The 20,582-nt window shown below is 40.2% G+C and overlaps 1 protein-coding gene across 1 annotated transcript; it reads right to left on the reverse strand.

Moving 5' to 3' along the window:
- Window positions 1–220: 220 nt before the first annotated feature.
- LOC146628094 (G protein-coupled receptor 22-like) lies at window positions 221–1,519 on the reverse strand. The gene has a single exon (XM_085357569.1). The coding sequence runs from the start codon at window positions 1,517–1,519 to the stop codon at window positions 221–223; it is 1,299 nt and encodes a 432-aa protein (XP_085213695.1).
- Between the last annotated feature and the right edge of the window lie 19,063 nt (window positions 1,520–20,582).

A 20,582-nucleotide genomic window follows, 5' to 3' on the forward strand; every position in this document is an offset into this window, starting at 1 on the left:
AAAAGCCATGCAATATCTACAGTACAGTAGACAGTATATCTATGAAACCTAGTTTTGTTCTCAATAAATAGTAATAAATAATCTAACTCATGTTGTTGTATGTTCTACTGCCCATAACATTTACATTACTGCTTTGGATTAACGTTTTCCCTTTTTCGTCATGACCTGATGTCAGTTTTAGCTGCTTTGACTGTATTTGCTGATAAGATGATAAGTTCCTTCACTCCACATTCTCTGAAGATAGACATTTCAGTTGGGCGTCTTTGTCCTCAAACGTCACCTTTTTGTTCCTCTTTGGGTCAATCCAAGAGTTGTGAATAATAGCGTTATTGGGGGTAGGGTCCGCCTCAATTATTGACACCACTCGCTTCTTCATCTTGCTTTTCAAGACTTTCTGGAACTTCTGCCTTGTGAAGGCATAGAGTAGTGGGTGAAAGATAGTTGTCCCATAAGCCATGACCAGGAAGCCTAGTCGCAACTTGACCATCAGGTCACTGAGGCCCACGCTGAGGATTACTGTGTTTAGTACCGTGATGGGCGTCCAGCACAGCAAAAAAGTAGACACGATGAGGAGGGACATTCTGAAAACTCTCTTTTGGCGTTCTCGTCTTTCCCTGTGACGTTTAACTGCCCTGCGCAAGGCAATAATGACGGAGACGGAGGTTCGCATACCCAGCGTGGGATTACGGGTGCCACTGCTCTGCGAGCCGTCCGTGGTCTCTTGCTGTGTTGTCATGGTTGTCATGGACAGACGCTTTTTCCTGCGAGCTTTCTTCTTCTGTGAAGCATGGAAACGCGTACCAATGCGAATGTTGAGCGCTTGCAGGATCTTTGAGTAGGTGATTAGCATGACAATTGCAGTAAAGAAGAAAATAGGAATCTGAGCAAGCAAGTGGTAATAGAGGCCAAGTTCATTGTAGTACTGGTTAGTGGGGACCACTTTCTCCACCAGTGTCTGGTTCTGCTCTGTGTGGCCTTGAGCAAAGAAGCCCACCTCAATAAAGGGTACAAGGAAGCTAACAAAGGATAGCACCCAGATGGTGGCCAGCAGGGCCAGGGCACGACCCATGGTCAGGACTCTGTTGGCTGGTTTGACAGAGATGTCGTAACGATCAAGGGTGATGGCCAGTACATTAGCAGCAGTGGCAACACTAGCGAAGGAAACACAGGCTTCATGGAAGCAACAGACGAGGGCTGTGTCTCCTTCCAGGGAGAGTAGGACCACCACAATGGTGAGAGGGATGCAGCACACGCAAACCAGTACATCCAGCACATGGAGGTTCATAGTGACGATGTTACTGACGGAGCTAATGAGGTTTGACTTCATGCAGTAAAGGGCAAGCACAGTGAGGTTGGAGCTCAGGCCAAGCAGGATTTCTAGCATGAGGAAGCCTGTCAGGGAGACCTGAAAACTAACAGGATATAGGCTGGGGGTCGCCGGACTCATGGTGCCGCTGATGGGCTCAGTGTTGTCGGTGACCGTGACGTTGCTCATGGTGGCTTCTTTTTCAGGGCACATTATCCTGTGTGTAGGGAGTGAAAAAAAAATAAAAAATTTATGAAGTGGAAAAGGAAATGACGGGTTTTTGTTTGTGCATCTCTGGGAAGTTCCATTTAACACTTATGTGATAACTCTTATCAGATGAAGTTATCCAGTAAGAAGGAAGCGTCAGCATTTAAATGAGAAATACCAAGAGCACACACTTAAATAGAGCAATGATTTTCTTTCCTGTTATGCCCTGAAGATTAGATTGTCTCACTATGTGATTGGCATGACTCCTTGGTAACTATACTGTCTCAGTGATCCTATTTCAGGCTGTTGCGTCTACACCGGAGTCATATCACAGACTGAATTCCAATGTTTTCATTTTCAAGATTGCTTGGTATATTGTTGTTTTGTCAAAACCTACTTGTGGCACAGTGTAGTTCTGAGCATCTACTGAATAACACTTTATAACACATTATATGTTCCTTAGTAACTAAACTAATCATTTTTCACAGCATTTTCTCCACTGCAAAATTATGAATTATAGTTTATAACAAGATGACTCTGCCAAACAGGGATGTTTACATTGTCAGACTTCCAGCTATTAGAGATGCACATTAAAATACTGAGTGTCCATTCAGGCTAATCAATGGATCAAAGAAAAAAAGCTGCTGGCATTTGGAAATGTCATAAAATTGTTGTTAGGAAGAAGAAAAATTATATCTTACTCTAGGATAAATCATAACAGCTTATTAGTGCATGCATTATTAAACTCATCTAGCCAACCCCAGTCAAATCTGAATATGGTTATTAGATGACATGGAGAACAACAAATGTTTCTGTAATATTTACCCTTGCCTCCAGCACTATCTGAACACCAGAGCGGTGTAATCAGGCCATAGAGTCCATGTTAGATCCACAGAGACGAGCATCGCATCCAAACATCGCTTGTAGAAAAGTGCTTCCGTTCAACTAGAGCCCCCAGCGAGGCTTTTCCTTTTACTGCTAGTCCCTCCCAGAGAGGCCGAAAAACCCCAACTGTCTCACCAAAGATGTCAATGAGTTGTCACTTTTCTCCTTTCTGACCTTGTTGGCAAGAAAGCTAAGCAATTAGCCACCTGTATCCAGTGGATGCTGGGGAACATAGGCTGATGTCTTCTAGGCTGATTTTTTTTTTCTTCTCTCAGATCTCTGGTTTGATTTGGTAATGCTGAGATAACTGATAGATGAGCAGAGCAGGGATCAGATGTCTGAGCCACCTCCTGTTTATAGTCGCATGATATTCCCAGGCAGGAGAGTCACAGCCAACCAAGAAAACAAAGAAACGCAGACTCTCTTTCTCCAGTGCAGTGCTAAAATGTACTGCTCATAACATGAGCCTTTTTGCTTCTTTTGTATACAGTGAGAAAATAGCAGTCAGATATTTGTGTATAAGAAAATAGTTACATCCATATCCATGTCTGGTACTCCAAGAAGCGCAGTTGTCTGTCTGCCATGCAGATATTTCCGGTGCACACCACAGTAATGTCCCACATGTATTTGGGAGAGGTCAGAGTGTCCGGCCAGCATACAGGCCCATGCTTCCCCTGGGAGTACTAATGGAACAGGCCTTCAATCTCTACCTTTCTCATTAGTCTCTGTTCTCTTGGCTCCAGCTGCCATTGACTGAGCACAGATCTCCAGTTTGTCCCACGACATGCTTAAACCTAAATCACCGGAGATGGCATGACTGTAGCGTATGTGTATCCAGTCGCAATGACATATGTGAACACTGTCATTTGTGATTACCAGTATTTAAAGGTACTCAGGAGGGCTGGGGTGGGGTAGGGTGGGGGCTTGAATCTGCAATTCAGGCAAAGGTCATTATCGTGAGGTAGTGGATGTCAGTTCACCAGAGAGAGAAATTGCCTTTTAGATTTGTAAAGAGATCCCAGACAATAATTAGTCTTTAGGAGGCCGGATGTGTAAACGGTAACATCTACATGTCCTTCAGTTCCACACCTTTCATTCACAGTGACCTAAAGAGACAGAGAGAAAAAGAGAGAGGACAGGAAAATGGATAATAACGAGAATAAGATAAGGACAGAGAGGGAGTAGAAGGAGAAGAAAAGGGAAGTGTGGGACATATCCTCAATAGAGAGGCGACAAAGAAATTCTCATTAACAAAGCAGCAAGCCTCTGATGTCTTATCGTGTTCCTGTGCAGAACCTGATGCACTTGGTGAACGAGACAGTAGCACTAATAAAGGGATGCACAAAAGCCACGGAGTATTTTACATCTCATCGTTCTGTTTTGAGATTCAAGATTAACTGCAGCGTTATCTTGTGATTCGTGTTATGCATGTACATATCAATAAAGGAAAATGCTTATTAGGATGCTACTTGTGCAGCAACAGTGTTGGTGACATTGCTGTTGTTGCATTCTCACCAACGGCACAGACTTGCTTAAAGCTTTGGTGGAGTGCGATCCGTTGGGAAACTTGCTACAGAGACATGGATGCCTCCTCGCATGCCCCGATATGTGATCCATATAATCTCTCTGGAAGAACACATCTGTCACTCTTCAAGGTTGCAAAAGTGAGATATGCCTTTACTTGTATACCAGAGTGCCATCATAAATGATCGTTCCTCTGTAGCACGTAAGACATACAGCACAATTTTAAGGTGAACAACCAAGATTTCATGTTTAGTTTCTTATATCACAGAGCATAGGGCATGTGCTTGTTTGTAAGTAGGTGTGTAGCAGTAAGACACAAGTGTGCCCACAGTGGAATACACGTACATTGCAGTGGATAAAATTGAAAAAAGAAGAAAAAGCCTTTTAGACAATTAGCTTCCTTGAATTGCCCATTAAAAACCAGAATTGGTTTTATTTAGCTACTAATTGGTTTAAGCAAAACCAAATGTTTCTCAATTAAAGTCCTCCAAAAACACATCATGACTGAAACTGTTCAGGAAATTATATTTGCGATTTCTAATCCTTCACAATTGTTCTAACAGAGATGTTTGGTCCTTCATTAATCTTTGCTGCCATATACTCTCTGCTCGGCTTAGCGCTGTAGATCAAAGCAATAAGTATAGAGTGCCCCATCACAGCACAGCAAAGCTCACCATGCAGAGTAAACACAGATGCTCCTGAGCTGGTCTGTTCACCACGCTGTCCCCTGTCCTTCCACCTCTGCAACAATTCGGTGCGACTGACAGAAGCTGATGTTTTTCTCTTGCACTTCTCCCAGCAGGAATCCAGGACTGAATAGTGATGAACATACAAGGATCACACAACTGACAGATGTTCTTTCCTTCCTGAGTACCAGACAGAAGAAGTCCAGAAAGATGAGTCTTGACATGGATGTTGGTGGGATTCCCCTTTTTTCCCTCTTTTACCCATTTTACTTTCATCCATCCATGCGCACTGTGAAAACTCCTTTAGCCACCCAACTCTCTGTTGTGATCGCTCCTTCTGTCAGGATAGGAGTGCAAACCATCACACTCCTGGTATCTCTCTCCTGCTCTGCTCCCCTCTTTCTCCCTCACTCCCTCGATCCCTCCCTCTCTCTCTCTCTCTCTCTCTTACTGCGGAGGTTTGCAGTGCTCTCCCCGTCCTGATTGGTCTTCTGTAATAGGCTTAACTCTTTCCTCTCTGGCAAGGGGAGGTATTTCCTTTTGTTCTGATGCTCTCCTCTTTCCCTGTCAGTGATTGTAGCATTCCATGTGAGCCTGTAGTGAACAGCGTGGGATTAAAAAAAAAAAACTACTACACTTATGCACAGGGACTTTAGATGTCACTGCGCTAATCACACATCCTGCTTCAAAAGCAACCGGGCAGACTTTCGAAGCAAAAACAGGGGTAATGCATCCAGGATGATGTATTAATTAGCTCTGTCACAATATAATGAACAAATAATGCATTTGTAGACCGTGGAAGGAATGAGGATGGAGAGCCAGAAGAGAGAACCAATATTTCAGCATTGATTTTTGTGCACAGGTCTAATTTTGCATGTGCAAGTGAGCATGAGAGACAGCAAAGCTGATAGAGAAGAGGTCAATTCTACGTGGGGGGGGAATGGATAATGCAGGAAAGGTAGAATTCAGAAACAGGAGATAGAGTATTGTGGGCTCTGATTGATAGTTTCAATTAAGTTACTTTGTCAGATCAGTGAGAGGTTGACCACCCTCTGTTTCTTTTTCAAGTCTCATTTGTCAGGTGCAGTTATTGTCAGAGGGCATCCTGGTACCTGACAGCCTGCAGTAAAGAAGATGATGCCAACTGTCATTCTGGCATAGTGACTTGAAAAGAGCAATTAGCCCACACTTAGATTCAAAATTAGACCTTTACAAATGCGTTCAGGAGAAGAAAATCTGGGAATGCGCAACATATCCAACCTTGAAGTCAATGAGTGATGGTGAAAAAAGAAATCTGTGGTGGTCAAAAGCTCACCAAAACTGGGCAGCTGAAGATGAAAAATACACCTAAAATTAATAAAGTGATTGTTTGCAAAAGCTTTAATTTGCAGTTTCAACCTGCCTTATATCAGCAGTCCATGTTTGTGGTTGTGTGCGATGGTGTGGGAAATGTTTTCTTCACTCACTTTAGGCCCCTAAAACCAGTCAATGAATATGTAAATGCTTATCTCGGTATCACTGCTGAATATGTGTCTTAATAGCCCCCTGTTTTCCATCTTCTAATGGCTACTCCTGTCGTGTTATTACACTATATCACAATCCAAAAGTTGTGTTAATATAGTTTTGTCAATATAACATTGGAGACAGTAGCCTATTAGGCATGTGCTCTGAAGATCCAGATTCAGAATCTTGGATGTTGTAGAATTGAGACATTTTTAGGATGAATGTGTATCTAACACATCGGCAGAAGTGACATAATGCAATAATTTTAACATGGACTCAGGAACATTTCCAGCATCCAGCGTTGAGAGCTAAAGGAGAAAGAGGGGTTGGTAAGTGCTCAGTAAGTGTAGTAATTGCACGTTATCATCTGCCACCTACTTTGCAAGGCATTTAGAGTTTTTTGTATCAAAGGTCTAAATAAGACTATGAATTACAGCACCCAGTTTCAAATAAATCAGTCACTCTATCAAGTATACATCCATGCATCTTCTTCTCCTTTTATGTCAATATTTCACTAGCTTGAGCACTTCAAAAGTGAGGATTTTCTGATTGCTCAATTTCAAATTTACATTGTTGTTCATCGATTCGGTTTGAAAACCACAAGTGTGAAAAGGTAACTTGTGATGACAGTTTTTTTTTTAATATTTTATGACATTAGATTGGGTAAACTTTTATAGCCAACTATTTGTAAAGAATTATTTTTGCCAATGTAATGCGGTGCCTCTTTCATTTTTATTCTGTTCTTCTGCTAGAGCTGAAAAAGAGTTGTACACCGATGGAAATACGTAATCTGTAGAACTGGTAGTGCCACATAGACCTGGCGTTGTATGGTAACAAACCAGTTGAGATATGGGAAGTCTTTTCTGAGCTAATAAGCTTGCAGCTCAGGCAGTTATGTGTTTCTACTTTTTCTCTAACAGATTCACACGCTGATTAAACACGTTTAGTAGAATTTGTCATTCATTTGATCATTTACAGGATGCATGGCAATCTGTTAGCTTCCATTAGCAAGAAACAAAAATAAACTCTAGTGGATGATTCTGTATCTTCCTCTATGAGTGTTACAGTGCACACTTCTACCAAAATATATGCGGGGCTGACGGACACCGGTTGAAATTAGTTTTTCACATATTGCTGAACTCTAGTTGAAAGTGAGGTGGTGAGCTTTGCAGCGGGTTTAATGGAATCAACTGCTTGACACTGTACCAATGCCAGCTCCTTCAGTGTAAACCAAATTGGAAGTCAAGGGGAAAACAGTTTCACCATCACTATCACTGAATCATGTGTTTTCTCGCAAAAAATCCATAGAGTGATAGCTGTGAAAAGGTAGCTGCAAATAAAAATGCATTCTCAAAGCTATCAATAGAAAGGATAAGGTTAGTATTTCATTTCCATGAATATTTCATTGAGCTTTTTCGCTCCATCTCATATACTCTACTGTCTGATATTCACTGCAGTTTTATTATTTAGTCTCTGCGTGCCTGTAGATGTCCACGGATATGCTGTATGCATGTTTTTGTACATATTCAAATGTGTGAATATCTTCGCCTATGCAAGATCCTCCTTGTCACAGAATGTGTGATGTGTCTGTGAAGAGGACCCTCTCTGGCCTTAGCCCATCAGATGAAGCAGATGCAGATTTGCCAGACAGGGGCTGTCTTATAACAAGTGTACAATTTGCATGCCAAACATCAGCAGGCAATCATGCATTACAGGGAGGGAGCAATATGGGCCAGAGAAACCTACCGCATTCACTTTTATCTCTGTCTTGCAGCATGCATTGTGCAGGACACAATTTGGTGCCACTGTGATTTGTCCCAGAACGAAACTGCTCTCACCTGATCTATGGAAACTGCCCTTTTAACAAAGCCCGAGGAGCTCCTGCTTTAGCCTCATGCGAACATGTGCGGTCATTTGGAAAAGGAGAAAGGAAAATGATGTCTCCTAAGCTGCTCCTGTATTTGCTTTTCTTGTTGTAGGAAATTCTTCCCAGCTATGGCTTAAATCCCTCATTTGCCTATTCATCGCTAATCAGTCATTGCTTTCGAGAGAAATCAAATGCCAAACTCTTATTTTTACTCTTAGGATCAACGAGGGCTGAATGATGAGCTAGTCTAAATAACCACTGTGTTGTGCAATCAGCACTTAGAGTGAAAAATTAAACTGGCAAAATGAGAGTTGTTAGCTTCACGAAGGTTGATCTTTCATGGAATAATGAGGAGGATTAAATGACTTTGTGAACATAAAAAGCTTGAAAGAGTGGAGTGTCTTGCTGGAGTCATGAAAACCATATGTCCTAAAAATGAGAGATCATGAAGCTGTCAAAAGATTTGGAAGCAATTGAGAACACAGACAAATACTTTCTATGGTATTAAAAGAACAGCTGCAAAAAGCTCATCTTGAGCAGCAAAGTGGCATCAGCAGGAAACTCAAACCAGCATTTTGGGTACTTGTAACCAAAACCCAGACAGAGAAACATTTGCAGTGAATTGCCACTCAGCCCTAACAAGACTACAACATCAGAAAGGAGGTGGTGGACAGATGATCTTGCTGGAATATTGACCAGTGAAATGAAAATATCTCATTAGAATCTCTTCTATGGTGTGAAAAGAAGATATCTTCCAGAATAGTATTATCATCATGCAGGACAACACACCATCCCATGCTGCACAAAAAAGACTTCTTGGTTGCTATGGAAATAAAAAGAGAAAGAAATTCATCCCCTGACCTAAACCCTGATGAAAACCTATCTATTTAAGAAGGATGAGGGAAGGTATAAGCATGCCTTGAAGCAGTAGTGGCAGAAACCATACATGGACTTAAAGTTGAAAGGATTAGAGAGCTCGTAAACTGGTAACAAAAAAGGGCCTTTGTATGACTCTGTTCTGTTCATGACACAAACACAACACATATCTGTTTGGCATCTGTTACGACCTGCTGAATGGTTTTAAACTTTATTCTGCATTGTAATTTGGTCCAATGTATTTTGTTCTTTTCAAAAATGTGTTAGATTGTAAACAGTTGAGCACAATCTGATAGCGTTATGTTCTTGTTCTGTCACTGTCACTCAGAGAGGAATTTGAAAGATTATCAAACAAGACTTGAATACTCCAAATTTGTTCATGTTAAAAAAAAAATATTGTATTAGATTTTTTTTTCATATGCTCTAACTTGATTTGTCCAGCCACCTATCCCACACAGTGATATAAGTTTTTGAAAGTTTCCACATGTACTTCTGAGCGTTTTCTCCAGTGAATTATCAGAAAACAGGTAAATTATCCAGGGTAAAAACTATATATTTTTTCTTTTACTCAACATACCGTATTTTTCAGGCTATAAGGTGCACTTAAAAGCCTTTAATTTCCTCAAAAATCGACAGCGCCATATAATCCGGTGCGCCTTATGTATGAATTCTGGTTGTGCTTACTGACCTCAAACCGATTTTATGTGGTACACGGTGCTCAAAAATCTGTCAAAAAATGTTTCAGTATGACTTTGGTAAACTATGAAGCCACACCGCTTGATGGATTGTTGTAGCATTACGGCTGCCGGAGTCAGGAGCCTCGCAGAGTAATCTGGGTCCAAAACTCTGTCTGTTTCAGGTCACAAAGTCAAACAAACACTGCAGCATCACTGAGAGTTAAAAACTGTCTAAATTCTTTAATCCTTAATAAAATGAGTGTGAGGGTGTAACAATTAAGTTTAACATCCAGGCATCCATGAAAACAGAATTTATTAAATTCAATTTAGAAGTTAGCAGGAAGTTAGCTCGCTAGTTTCCACCTAAGCATGATATAGCATGTTCTGACTGAGAGATTTCTGAAAAAATTAAAACATACAGCTCTGCTATCACTTCCAACATAAACAAAGACAGAAAACTAAACAGCAGTGTCGTTTGTAGGGTTACCGAAGTTGGGCTAGCTGGTATATAATGATGTGCTACGTGATCGCTAGCGATACAGCTATGTTAGCATAACATAAACACAGTAAAGCTGGATGATAAATGCTAACTTTTTTCCACTCAATAAAAGTTAACGCGAGGGTCCCCAATGGTTAGAGACAAATGCAATCGCATGGCAGGGTGCTGTAAACGGACCACACTTCAGTCAGGAGAACAACTGAGATAATCCATCCACAATACAAGGTTAGTCATTAATATACTGCAAAAACATGGGAACAGAGCAACTGCAAGAGAATTCAACATTAATGAATCAATGGTACAGAAGTGGAGGAAGCAAGAAGACTGAGTTGAGTAAAGTTTGACTTATCTGACTGTTTATATGGTAATCAAAATTAATGCAGAGTTGATATTTAAGCTATGAAATTTCTCATTATATTGATGCTTAATAGTTTATTCTCGAAAAATCAGCCTGTATTAAAAACTTTGACTTTAGATTATAACAGCTGGAGATGATATATGATTGAATTACTGTAACTTGGAAAATTTCTACAGTATGAAGGTAATATTACGCATGACTTCATAAAATATGCTAAAATGATTCAAACATTTAAAGTAATGCATAATCTCTGAGAGATTATAAAACATACTGACCTTAACCTTCAGTGAATAATACATTTACACTTAGAATGTAACAGTAAACATTGTACTTTCATACGGTGCTCAAAACAATTAAATGAGCACTTTTTAATCAGAGTATAGCATCAAGTCAATTAACTTATGGGATATTGATCTGGTCAGTCAAATAGCAGAGGGGGGTGTTAGTTAATCAGCTGCTTTGGTGTTAATGAAATTAACAACAGGTGCACCAGAGGGGTAATCAGGAGGCAACTCCCAAAACAAGAATAGCTTTATAGTTGGAGGCCACTGAAGGGGCTGTAGAAGGTCTTTTAAAGATCAGATACAAACCTCTTTAGGCTAGACAACAGCACCCTGGCTGCCATTAGGTATTAGGATGACATCCTTGGACCCATTGTTAGAACCTTAGTGCAGTGGAGTGGGTCCTGGATTCTCAACAATGCCCGGCCTCATGTGGCCGTCCATCAAGGCAATTCATGGAGGATGAAGGAATTGATAGCAGGGACCAGCCCTCACACTAAATCTAATAAAACACCTCTGGGACATTATGTTTGCGTTCATCCGACTCCAACAAGTTGAATCTCAGACTGTCCAGGAGCTCAGTAATGCTCTGGCCCAGATCTGGCAGGAGATCCCCCAGGACACCATCCGTCATCTCATTAGGAGCATGCTCCGGTATTGTCAGGCATGCATACAAGCATTTTTTTATTTTTTTATTTTTTACATTTCAGTGTTGCCTTTGAATTCAGCCCTCTGTAGGATGATAATCTTTATTTCCATCAAACAGTTTGGCATCCTTTCATTCTTAAATCATTACCCAGTCCACACCAGTATAGATACTCATTATGATTTCTTTTTCCCATTGAGATGTGATGTGTTTTTCAAAGTGTTTTTTAAAATTTTTGGAGCAGTGTTATGTTTACATGATGATCATGATCATCCCTTCGGAAAGATGACTTCGTATACATGTTTTCCATCCCTTCCTAACGGGCAAAGATACCCAGTGTTGCTGTGGCCTTCAGAGTCTAATGATCTTTGTTGTCTGTGTGTTTCAAACAAGGATTTCCTTCTGTGGTGGGTCTCCGATGGCTAGTGAGCACAGAAATTTGGATTTGTATTAGTAGTTAGTCAGAAAGCCAAAGGCACCGACAACATTCGGGCACTGGCAGTGTCACTTAGTGTTATGTTTTCTAATGTTACTATGTTCTATGTAGAGCAAGCTGCTTAAAAATGTCCCTACAGGGATTAATAAAGTTGTTTGAATTCTTTTTTGTTGTTGTTGTTTTTTGTAATAATACTAACACAATAAAAACAGACACAAAGACGTGTGCAGACCGACTTCAAGCCTCTGGGGCTGAGATGTCCTTTGCACAAAGCATGCTTGAAAAATAATCAATTTGTCCTGATGTGTATTCAAAGCATGGACTATTCAAAAAAAATCCCCCAAACCAGTTACTAAATAGTCAATGACAACAAATTGGTTACTGAAGTCCTTTAACTGCTTGCTCATATAGAGTGGCTGTTTAAGAAAAAAGCCATATTTCCCAAGGGCAGCAGCTTGGCCTGATGAAACGCTGAGATGACAAGCACTGTGTTGCTCTGATGGCCGCCTGCCTGTAGGGAGTAGCCTGAATGTGTGCATCTGCGTGTTTATCTGCAGAATGTGTGTGGTTTGCCTGTACGTGCTTCCCCCAAGATTCAGGCTCTCACTGCACTCGTACCTCCCTGTGAGCGTGTGGGGGTCTCGCATGCATCGCCTTGCGTTCCCATGCCTTGGTCAACTCTCTTTGACATTGCTAACGTAAACAGATGTTATGCTGCAACAGGAAATGGACTTCTGAGGGGCTGATGGAAAAAAAGCTGTTATTCTCAGTGACAGAGAACAGTGACGAGGTCACAGTTCAGCAGAAAAAAAGCAAGGAATGTCTCCCAGGCGTCAGCATTTGCGGAGCCTATTGGGGATTGAAGAAACTCGATGGACAATCGCCAATTTCTTGCTCAAAGTTAAACAGTTGACCTCACCTAGTTACAACTTTATGGTTATAGCCCTACTGACCTGCTGCATCATCAGGACTGCAAATCACAGGCAGAGTACCAAGGTCATATCTAAGCACAGCAGGGAAGGACAGGTGATTGACTATGACAGAGAGAGACACAAAATGACAGAGTGAGAGAGAGAGGAAGACAAAGATTACATAATGGTGGCACCTGTATATTCAACTGTTGAGTAATAGCTGTAAAAAAAAAATTAAATAAAAAAGATTAAATCACAGCTTTTATTGAAGCTCTTCATTTAGCGCCACAGTATAACACAAGCCAGAACAATAAAACTGTTCAATAACTGGGAAAAGACACGCTTTCACTACCCATAAGATTCAGACTCGTGTTCACCTGTTCATCATCAATCTCAAGGAGGATGTGAGAACGATTTTCCTTTCACCTTTTCCAAAGGTACACTTGGACCGAGGCCAAAGAGGACTGCTCGGTGGTCAAGCCCCAAGCAAAAAACACCAAGGACGTTGGAATTTACTTTTATCCTTTTCTTCTCTTCTTCTCTCCTTCAACTCTGTCTCTTCAAAATTGTTTTCTCAATTACATTTACTGTAAGTGCCTCATAAATAAAATCTACTGCCTGCAGGGAAGGGTTCCAATATTACACCTTGTAGACACAGGCAGTATAGCACAAGCCTTTTTGCTGTGCTTCTCTCCCTTGAATTTTTTTTTTGCTTCTGCCCTTTCTTGTGCCTTTGCATACTTTCCTCTTTCTCACTTTCCTTAGTAGGGCCTAACGATAATTAGACACTGCTAGCTTTTGCCTTGTGCCTAGTCACCGCTTGTCATTGAGGCCACTCTTGTCAGCGGTTCGCCACTAATGGCCTACTCCCTTGGCTCTGTCAGCCAGGATGTGCCCATCTTCTTCACCTGCTACCAATAAGGCCTGCCTCAAGCCACTGTTGCACAAAGACCAGAGCCTTTGTGTCTGCATATGCCACAGCATTTGGGGATCTTCACAGCATCTCAGCTCCTCCTTAGACTCAGTTCATAATCCACATGCCAATTCGAACGCCTCAGCAGGGATGGTATCGTGGCTGCATGTCCGCTCGTCTGGTGAAAGCAAAGAAGCAAGTCAGTGAAGCTGGTGAAGGCTACTATCAATCATATAAAAGTAAGGAATTAAAATTGACCTAACCTCTAATCCATAAGACAAGATGTAAAGGGTCTCAATGTGTGCAAAAAAAAAAAAAGCATGAAGACAGCTCTCACTCCTACTTCTTGACTGTGTGAATGGGATGAAATAGATGTCAATTATATATAATTAGGGTAAAATTCAGCACTAGGCTGCTCATCTTCCGCTGCTTACTGCAAAGACGACGTTAGCTGTGAATTGAGTTCTTTATTTTATTTTGGGATGGATGGATCTCGACCTCTGACGGGTGTGGCGTGGACGATTTATCTTGCACAGAATTACTGCAGTGTCACTGCAGAGTATTTAGCCTTTTCAGAGCATCAGTGACACCAGGTGCATTTCAGTCCAGTCTCCCATGTTTCACTGAGATGACTGCTGCTTAGGAGTGTGACAGTCTGCGTGGGTGGCAGCTGTAGGGTATGGGCCCTGTCTGTGTGCATACTGGGCTCCTGCCCTTGATTGTCTGGCACAGGGTCAAGGTAAGAGGGCTGGTCAGTACTGTCTGCACTTCTCACTGCACGTAGTTTAATAACACTCAGATGTGTGTGACTGAAGTGTTTTTGCTCGTAGGTGTCCGGTCTGTTCTTTTAAGGTGCTATTAATTTTGATGCTGTTTTTTTTTCTTCCTATGTTTTGCTATTAGTCATGTTAAAGTAGACTGCCAAAATATTTCTATATACTCAGTACATCATTACATGACATAGTGACTGACTCATCCGCTTGCACTCTAACATGCACATCCTGTTTCGTGCGCTTAATTGTAGTCTGTGATCAAACAGTTTCATCCGGTAGTGTCACAGGAAATTGTGCACTAGTTCATTCAAAAAGTAGGAAGAACCTAGAATATTATTCACACATCTCTGTGGGGTTTATTATTTAGCTATCATTTTCCATTAAGAGATTTTTGCCTCCACTATGAATAAATCTTGCTGTCTGCATGGAGGAAGCTTACTCATCTCAGCAGAATGCAAATTGATCGTACTTTATCCAGGCAGAAATCCAGGGAGGGTGACTTGGGAATTTAATTGAGTGGGTGATGGTGTAAAATAGCGGTGGGTGAAATTACTGTCACTTTAAAAAAACAAAAAAATACAAGAAAACAAAGAATCTATCTATCTATCTATCTATCTATCTATCTATCTATCTATCTATCTATCTATCTATCTATCTATCTTAGTGATTCTAGGTAAATGGCACTCCAGCAGGGGTCCTTCTTACAGTCACTGTATCTATTGCCCTAGTAATATTATTTTTTGCTCTTTTTATAAACTAGCAAGGTAGGCTGAGCCTGAATATGCAGGTCATATTATTTTAATGGAAAGAAAAAGTAAGTGACATCACTTGCATATAAATACTAGGGTTTATTGTCTTATTACCCTCTCCATTTACAGTTTTTCTCAGTCGCTTTGGTGCGTTCCTCAGAACACCATTAACATTTGCACAGCAGTTAGTGCATTTCCCAAAACAATTAGTGCAAACTGCAAAACCTAGTGGATAGCCTGCAAAAGCGCGTCACATGCACAGACTTGATTATCCATACCTCAAAAGCAAGTATCCATGTCAACGAAACAGTCAGTGCCATTAAAATGAAAAGTCTTGACACCATCTTTATGAACAAGATAGTCAAATGGCATTGTCATGTTTCCACTATGACAGTTTATAATTTCAGTGTTTCCCATTGCAAAAACAATTGGTGACACCTGAAAATGCTGACAACAGCACTATGGCCTACCTGTACAGCCATCTGAAATGTGCAGTAAAGTCACTGTAAATGTTATGGGAGTCTTGGGAGTAACTAAGACACTGAATACGTACGTTTCACATTTCCATTGTGTAGAAGTGTTTGTAATCCTACAGAATTGTGCAAAAGAAAAATATGCTACAGTCACTTGTTCACTGTAGAATACATGTAAACATAAAATCACCCATTTGGTAGAGCCTCCTCATGAGTGACAGCTGTAATTCACCTGAGATCAATTGTTCAATTTCGGAGACATTTCCAGGAACAATGATACAGAAAGGTATAGGATTTGCTTGACAGATGGCCAATATTTGGCATGTGATAACTAGTTCAACAATTTTGTGTGTGATGACTTAAGCAATGGATGTATGACTATTAGTTTTATTGGGAATGACTATTCAGCATCCATAGGTATGATTACTTTTGACTGACATGACATAAGCAAATGGAAATGTCAGAAAGCAGCAGGGAAATGTATGGAAGCAACTGATTCATGTCCAAAATCATTTGCAGTTTGTTCAGAGAGAGGAGAAATTGCTACTATGATGTGCACAAATGACTGAGTGTTGTGGAGGTTGAACTAATAGTTATGAGAATTTCAATTCTGATCTGAGAAACGCACCAAAGCGACTGAGAAAAACTGTAAAATGATTTCAGATAGCATTTGAAACAAAATCCAGTTATTGTGGAATGTGTGAGTAACACACACTTACATGTTTCAGATCCATCAAACACATTTTAATAATAGACAATGGTAACCTAAATAAATACGAAATGTAGTGTTTAAATCATGTTTTCATGTATTAAAGGGAAAAAGCTACTATGACCTACCACCCCTGTGTGAAAAATTCATTGTTCACTAAAGCTAGTAACTGGTTGTCTCACACTTGGCATCGAGAACTGCAATCAAGCATTTGCAATAACTGGCAATGAGTCTTTCACATCACTGTGGAGAAATTTTGGCCCACTCTCCTTTGCAGAATTGTTGTAATTCAGTGATATTGGAGGGTTTGAGCATGTTTATTGTCATGCCAAAGCAGCTTAATTGGATTTAAATCCATACTTCATTTTATTTATTTATGTATTTATTTGAGCCATTCAAAAGTGGACTTGCTGGTATGTTTCAGTTCATTGTCCTGCTGTATAACCCGAGTCTGGTTGACCTTCAAAGCAAAAACTGATTCCTTCAGTGTTTTTTTTAGAGAGCAGAATTCATGGTTCCATCATTTACACTGAGCATCCAGGTCCTGAAGCAGCAAAGCAGCCCCAGACCATCACACTACTGCCACCATGTTTGACTGTTGCTATGATGTTCTTTTTATGAAGTGCTGTGTTACTTTTATGCTAGATGTAACTGAAATCAAACTGTCCAAAAGTTCAGATTTTGTTCCAACAGTCCACAGAACATTTATCCAAATGTTTTGGGGATCATTTGATGTGTTTTGGGAAATGTGAGACAAGAAGTGGTTTTGACCTCAGAGCTCTCCCTTTTTGCACAGTTTCTTACTTATTGTTGAATCATGAACACGACATCAACTGAGCCTAGTGGGGGCTGCAGTTCTTTCGATGTTTTTCTGAGATCTTCTGTGACCTACTGGGTGTTATAATCATGCAGCACCTTCTTAGCGCCCCTAACAGCAACCACCAAACTCCTAGAACCACTCAGGGAATCTACATTTTACCCCTGTGACCAGTGATTGTGTCACTTTTAAATGTGGCAGACAACTCTCAAGCAATGTGCACATGTTGTCACACAAAAAACCCTTAAGCTAACAGTACGGTGATGATAGCTCTAAAACTGATTCTCCGACTGTGTGGATCTAGAGCGAGGTTCTTGCCGGCATCTAAAGTTTGGATGTGATAAGCCAAGAAGGCGCAGGGCTTGCAAACAGGCTGTTTAGTGGGCCCTGTAAAAAGAGCTTCGTATCATTAAACAGACAGATTAGATTTTCGTTCCACTTGACAAATTGATTGAAATTTCTTTTGCTGTTTGGATGAGACTGGATTCTGCTTGGCTCCAGACAAATTTACCAGAAACATTAGCAAAAACAAACATCTAACAACTGATTCGAAGTGTCTTTTTACATTACCTTGTGCCCAGATCGATTTACTCTAGACTTAAGAATATGTACGACAATGAATAAGAAGCTGAACTGATTCAAAAAGAAACGATAAGCTGTCTTTATGGAAGGAGTGGCAGAGTGAGTAATCGATGGTGCCCCGCAACAGGAAAGATCTCAAAAAGGAAATACATGCCACAGTGCCAAACGTGGCAAACAGATGGCAAGCAACAGGGCCCTGTCAGTCCAGTGCAAGGTTGGGCATGTGGAAGAAAATGCAAGGAAAAAATGGTCAGGATGGATGATGTCAGGCCATCTGTCTACATTAAAACAAAGTGTCATTTTTTAAGAGGGTGGATACATTCGCTCCCACTCTTTCCTCAGATCTAGTCTTTAAAGCACAGCACTCAAACAACTGTGCTTCTGCCTCCTCTGTCTTTGACTTTTTATGCAATCAAATCCCACAGTGTCAGTTGCATAATCGTATTTGTTTTAACGTTTCTAAATTCACGAATACTGTATTGTAGCACTGATGTTTTCTCACACTCTTTTTCAATGCATCCTTTCTGTGCCCTCCCTTAGATCTGTCTGTCTATCTCTGTCTGTCTCCGCTTCACTTTTGTGCTGCATCTGTACTGCACTGTGGTCAATGATGCGGTGTTGATTAGGGATGTAACAGTTCCTACAATTTTCTCTTCAGTGTGTTTTAAGCAGTGAGAGTTACATATTATTGCATTTTAGAAACCTATCATTTAAAAGGAGTAATAATTTTTTAAAGACATGATCATCTGGTTTTATTAAAAACTGATGACGCTTAAGTAGAGGTCTTTTTTTAATATGCAAAACATCACATACCACACATAAAACATTACATGTCATTTATCTTATGCATAATCATAGTCATCTGCACACTATCCAGCCAGCGTCTTGCACTGAATTATTAAATAAATAAATTACATTGTATGGTATTATGCAATGAGTACTTTGAGTACTCAGATTACCTTTTTGTTGTAATGAGTAACGCAGCACTTTGTAGTTTAACAATTTGGTAATTAGGTAAGTTTTAAAATAAGTTGCTTTTCCCTGTTCGCTTTTATTGCGATCACTGATGCATTTGCAACATTCCTTGTCACGTGGCTGCCTGCCAGATTTTCTCTTCACTGTTGTTGTGGTCAGAAAATTCTCAATAACTTCATTGTTGTGATATAAATAGAAAACATGTTTAGAAAATGTAGCAATGACCCAGTTATTTACAGTAATATGCATACATATCTGCATTATTGGCACAATATTAATATATACGTTTTTAATATCAGGGTAAATAAATATCAACAAATACACGGTTTGATGATCTATATAATTAGAATTGCTTAAACTGAAATTTGGAATATTCTTCTTGGGTACAGCGTTCACTATTCAGTGTTTACTATTTCCTTTTCATTTGATACATGTAATGATATAGTTCCATTACAGGTGATTAAACTTGTGTACTGGAGCCTGTACTGACTGGCATGGAAATATGAAAACATACGGACACCACACTGCACATTTAAGACAATAATCTACACCAATACTCCACAAGAACTTAGAGTATGTGTCTAAATGTATCTAAATTTTATAAATTTGCATTCACAGCCTGACTTTTAGCTCTGTCAGACACATCTTTCATCAGTTAACTACAAAAAAAATATTATCCAATCACCTTATTGCTGGTGTCCTGCCAAACAGCAGGTAAAACATTACTCTAATGGCAGAGATCATTTCGAAAACAATGCCCAAAACTAAGCTGAGTTACAAAGTGCTAATAATATAACTACTACTAGCTTGTTTTAGCCTGCTAGCTATGCAAGGTGACTGTCACGTGGTAGCTAGCAGAGAGAGACACACCAGGCTGCTCTGCTGGATAATTTAACTAAATGTTAAATTTCAAAGAAAACAAAGGAAATAGTGTGAAGCTAGTAGCATTTATGTTACAGATAAGCAGTATTTAGTTATTAACACTAAAGTTAATAGGGTGACCATATTTTGATTTCCAAAAAAGAGGACACTTGGCCCAGTCATGAAGAATTTTAATAATACTGTTTGTTTAAAGAAAATGTTAACATATTTAAAAGATGCCTTCTCTGTGCGGTTAGTAAATGGTGAAATAAAAAATGTCATATAGGCTTTTACAAGTATACAAGTGCAAAAAAAATAACTTAAAAACCTCTGGAATTAAAAAATGTAGCAGAAATAATGCCTCATCTGTATAAGAAAAATTACCAGTGAGGTATTGTGCAATGGTTTCTGCTGTTTCATTTGTACAAAATTAACCTCTATTAATTTTGTTTGCACGCCACCATTCTTACAGTCAAAGTATGATTGGGAATATTTTTTCTGTCCCATGGTTACTTAAGTCTGAGAAATGCCCCAGTACTGGATTTCATTAGCTTCAAGAGTGAAAATAACTTCAGTCTTGGTGCGGGCACTGCTGAACTTTTTAGCTGTGTTAAAGTCTGGAAATGCTTTTTTTTTTGCAACACACTAGTGCAATCCTTGGATCTGTTGCTATTGTGATGCTTCATAGTATGAAATGCCAGTGCACCTTCTGCTGCAGATACAATAGCATCCTCGTTTTTCCAAGGTGTAACAAAGAACTGTCAACTTACTAGATGAATTTTCGCCTCGCGCAGCCTTTTTATGTTTTACTGTGTCCATGTAAGCAACAAGATCTCTGGCACCTTTGTTAGACAAACAAACGTATGTGCCAGCTCCGCACACAGTGCACTACGCCTCCCATTTATTCCGACCGGGATGGTACGAGGGAAATTTCTTTTGCAGTTTGTCTGAAAAGATGCACTTTGGCATCTTTTCAGCCTGCCGCTCCGCGCTCTGTCCCATCTGTGAGCGGGGAACAACCACTTACAACACAGCAGTTGATGACGTTGCACATATGGGTCCTCTGTA

The sequence above is a fragment of the Diplotaxodon limnothrissa genome, linkage group LG7, assembly GCF_057381915.1.
Source record: "Diplotaxodon limnothrissa isolate DT_005_m linkage group LG7, D_limnothrissa_male_GT1.1, whole genome shotgun sequence".
NCBI lineage: Eukaryota > Metazoa > Chordata > Actinopteri > Cichliformes > Cichlidae > Diplotaxodon > Diplotaxodon limnothrissa.

What these genes read in the sequence shown, in the direction of transcription:
- LOC146628094 (XM_085357569.1), bottom strand. Translation starts at nt 1,519, where the DNA reads ATGTGCCCTGAAAAAGAAGCCACCATGAGCAACGTCACGGTCACCGAC.